A 4,260-nucleotide genomic window follows, 5' to 3' on the forward strand; every position below is an offset into this window, starting at 1 on the left:
ATCCAGGAGAAAGAGGAAGATTACAAGTGGTAGTCGAAATACGCGTATTTGTCAAAGGATAAGCAAAATAGGGCGGAATTAAAACGTACAAAACTGATTACACTCATTCGAAGAGGGTATTCTGCTTGGAGGGTTCGAAAAGTCCGTATAAGGTCATATTTCAGTTATTGCAAAAAGGTTTCTGACATAACTGGTACGCAAGTTCTGATGAATCAAAATGGCAGTTCTTGGGAGAATTGACGATATTTATAATAGGAATGCTAAAGTATTATCTGTCTGATTTTATAGAAGAAATTTTGGAAACAAGAGCTGAAAAAATCACGAAGGAATGTCCGACAGCATTCCTAACAGATTTCTTAACAGCATTTTAGGTAGACTTTTAAGCAAAATTTCAGCTCAAATGAGAGAATTTCAGAACAAAAGAACGCAGGTAGAATTTAAAACTTGATTAATGTAGGAATTGCCAACGAAATTTTTCAAGAAATGTTAAGCTTTTTATAGAGTTATTGAGTACATTTTTGTAAAGTTTGTAAGAGAATGCACTCATTTTTTTCAGCGAACTTATGAACATTTTTTTGGCAACATTTTTGTGGATTCTCTGGAAAATGTCATACATAATCTCTGTAAATCCTAAAGGCAACTTTTGGCACAAACTTGATTTAGTTAAAATTGAAGATGAAACTTTTGGAAGAGAGAAATGTAGAATGTTCATATTTTTTTTTTTTACCAATGAATATGAAACTAGCTCCGAAGCATTTTTGTTTAGGGCAGGTTTTTGCTATAGCTCAGTCAACTTTGACCTAATTTTTCGTACGCAGTGAACTACGTTTAGCATCTAGCCGAGTATAAAAATTTCAGTCAATTGGTTTGAAATTGACTGAGTAATAAATAAAATAAAATAGATATAAATAAAAATGCTCAAAATAGCAGCCACTGCCCAAGTGGCATTGCACACTATAAAAGTTTCAGGTGAAATGTCTGCACTAATTTAAATATTAAAATTTGGATTACATTGGGCGAATAATTGGGATTTTTTTGAAACATTTCCGAATTTCCAAACACATTTCTGGACGAATTTCAAAAATATTTGTTGTATCCTGTTATAAAAAAAAAACAAAAAAATGGGATTCATCAATGAATTTATTGATAAATGTTGATAAACAAAAACGTTAGTTCTCTGTGAAATATAGCACTTTTCTTGATGAATCCCGCCATGTCAAAAAGTTATCCGCAATATAACAAATGCTTTTCATGTTTGGCGAAAATCACACCCACTTTCATTCCTCCATCAAATCAAGCATAACTTTTCAATCCGACGTAACTCGAGAATGTAAACAAATCCGGGTTTACTGCTGCGTGCATGATTCATAAAGCAAATTGAAGAATCCACATCACTGTTTGATGATTTATTGCTTAATTTGTTTAACTAAACATATTTTTCGAAACGACGTATCTCACTATTTTGATGTTTACAACTTTACTGATAGATACACCGTTTTGATATATGAGAAAACCAAACGACGTATCTAGCCAAAATCAAAAGTAACAGATACACCAAACTGGCACCATACAAAAGCGACGTATCTGGCATGACGTATCTCGAACCAACCCGGTGTATGTGTATTTTTGTCAAAATTCATTGTGAAAATGATATGGAATGCGTAGGTTTTGTTCCTTACCTAGTGCGTGCAATATGCCTGGTGATGTTAAGCACGAAAAAACTTATGAAAAGTGTTTTTATGAAAAACTATTTTAGTGAAATGGTCGTCAACATTGACCATGAATTTACTCAGATCAGTGAAAAAGTTAGATACGTCGATTTGAAAAATTATGCTTGAAATCGGTTAAAATTCCATCAACGTGTGACTCAAAAAAAAATCATAAATTTTACAGTACGCTATTTTAGGTCACTACGTGGACTCATTTTTAATCACCTCACCCTCCCCTCGTAGACTTTTGGCCATACATGAACCACTGGCTTTGATGCGACACAAAAATACACATCATTTCTCCTAAATCGTTGAAAACTAGAATTCGTGGAAACATATTTTAGTCATTTCAGAGGAGATATTGGAGGAATAGTTTATTTATTTATTTATTTGCCGTCTTTAGTTAGAAAAACTACACAGACCGATACTTAATCCTATTTTTAAACTCTATTCTACTAACATTAAAATCAAATTCGTCATAAACAGCATTAAATAATTCACAAGACCTGTCCAGAGGATTATTACGTCCATAATCAGTTCTATGTCCGGGAATCCACAAAAGGCTAGCAACGCGGAGTTGTCGGTTGGGTGCACGGAAACTGATTCTTTGGAGCAAGCAGCTACAGTCGATGCGGTTGGTCAGCATGTCAAAAATAAACATTCTCCGCAGGAAAGTTTGTCGTTCCGTTAGAGTCTGCAGTCCAATTAGAGCGCACCTGTGTTCATACGGTGGTAGGTTTCGGGCATCAATCCAGGGCAGTCGGCGTAATGCAAATCGGACGAACCGTTTCTGAACATTTTCGATTCGCAGTTCGTGAACACCGCGATACGGGGCCCAGATTTGAACTCCATATTCAAGGCCGCTGCGAACCAGCGAGCAATACAATGCTTTTAGGGCGTAGATGTCATCGAAATCAGCGGTATTGCGGCGCAAGAAGCCAAGCATTGAATTGGCCTTCGCAATGGTCTTGGAAATGTGCTCATTAAACTTCAGTTTGCTATCTAGAGTTATTCCAAGGTCCTTAATGGAGTTAACTCTCTGCAGCATCGCAGAGTCCATCGAGTACTCAAACCGTATCGGTTCATGCTTTCGGGTGTAAGTGATGACTTTGCATTTTGATGGATTTGCCTGCATTCCATTCATTCGACACCACGATGTCAATCTGTCAATATCAGACTGAAGAGCACAGCAATCCAGCACTGATTTGACTATGCGATAAATTTTTAGGTCATCAGCATACAACAGCTTGCAGGACCACAAATGGTCACACACGTCATTTATAAATAGAATGAAAATTAGAGGCCCTAAGAGGCTTCCTTGTGGTACACCCGAAGGAATATCAAAATGTCGGATCTGGTATTGCGGATCTTGACAAAGGCCTTTCTGGAGGACAGATACGAATCAATCCAGGTGACTATCCATGAAGGAAGCCCTAGTCGGCTCAGCTTTGCGACGGCGAGATCGTGTGGAACCTTGTCAGAAGCCTTGGAGAAGTCAACATAAATAGTATCAACTTGATGCCGCTTCTCGATGGTGTTGGTAGCGGTGCTGGTGAATGCCATTAAGTTCGATATGGTCGAGCGTTTTTTCACGAATCCATGCTGAAATTTCGATATCGCAGGTTGAACTACTGGGTACACCAAGTCATGTAGCAGACCTTCCAAAACTTTGGCCAAGCAGTTCAGAATCGAGATTGGGCGGTAGTTATCAACCACATGAATATTTCCAGACTTGAAAATCGGTGTAATGGACGCGAGTTTCCAGGCATCTGGAAAAATACCTTCCTTAAGCGAACGGTTGAAAACAAACATGACGGGCGAGGCCAATGATGCTGCGCAGGTTTTAACGAAAGATGGCGGTATACGGTCTGGTCCAGGTCCTTTCGAAGCATCGACTGCACAGAGGGCTTTGTATACAGTATCCAGGCTGAAATCGGACTGAGGCAAACGGATGTTGTAACTAGGTAGCTGGTCGATATACTGCTGCGACGGAAGAGTTTGACTGGGCTCAAATACGCTTTTAAAGAAATCAGCAAAAAGTTTAGCGGAAGCAGCATCGGTGGACGAACTCTGATCACCATAGGTCAAATCTGCTGGAATGCCTGCGGATCGTTTACGAGCATTTACATACGACCAAAAAGACGACGGATTTTCTTTGAGATCAGCTTGGAGATTACCCACATATTCCTGAAACTGAACTTCACATAGGCTTTCGTATTCAGCTTCTGCAATTTGAACAGCATACTTGTTTTCTGGAGACCGGCAGCGAAAATATCGTTTTCGTGCCTTACGCAGACGGTTACGCAAGTTGCGCAGTTGCGAAGTCCACCACGGTTGTTTGAAAACTGTGGTAGGTCTGCGGGTTTTCAGAGGAACAGTCGCATCTATTACTTGATAAATGTTATCATAAAAAGCGGATACGGCTGCATCAACAGTTGGCAGATCGAGTAGTTGCGACCAATCCAACGCATCCAATCTCGCGTTCACGAGGTCGAAATCACACCTTGCAAAATTATACTCACTGCGGGTTGAATTGGACGAAGATGAATGT

General features: G+C 39.2%; 1 protein-coding gene across 1 annotated transcript; it reads right to left on the reverse strand.

Moving 5' to 3' along the window:
- Positions 1-2,494: 2,494 nt before the first annotated feature.
- On the reverse strand, positions 2,495-2,853 carry LOC134284397 (uncharacterized; the record flags this gene model as incomplete). The annotated part of the gene is made up of 1 exon (XM_062843188.1): positions 2,495-2,853. A coding segment is annotated over exon 1 (359 nt), but the record flags the coding sequence as incomplete, so codon positions are not given.
- Between the last annotated feature and the right edge of the window lie 1,407 nt (positions 2,854-4,260).

This window comes from Aedes albopictus, unplaced genomic scaffold, assembly GCF_035046485.1.
Source record: "Aedes albopictus strain Foshan unplaced genomic scaffold, AalbF5 HiC_scaffold_1019, whole genome shotgun sequence".
In the NCBI taxonomy this organism is placed as follows: Eukaryota; Metazoa; Arthropoda; class Insecta; order Diptera; family Culicidae; genus Aedes; species Aedes albopictus.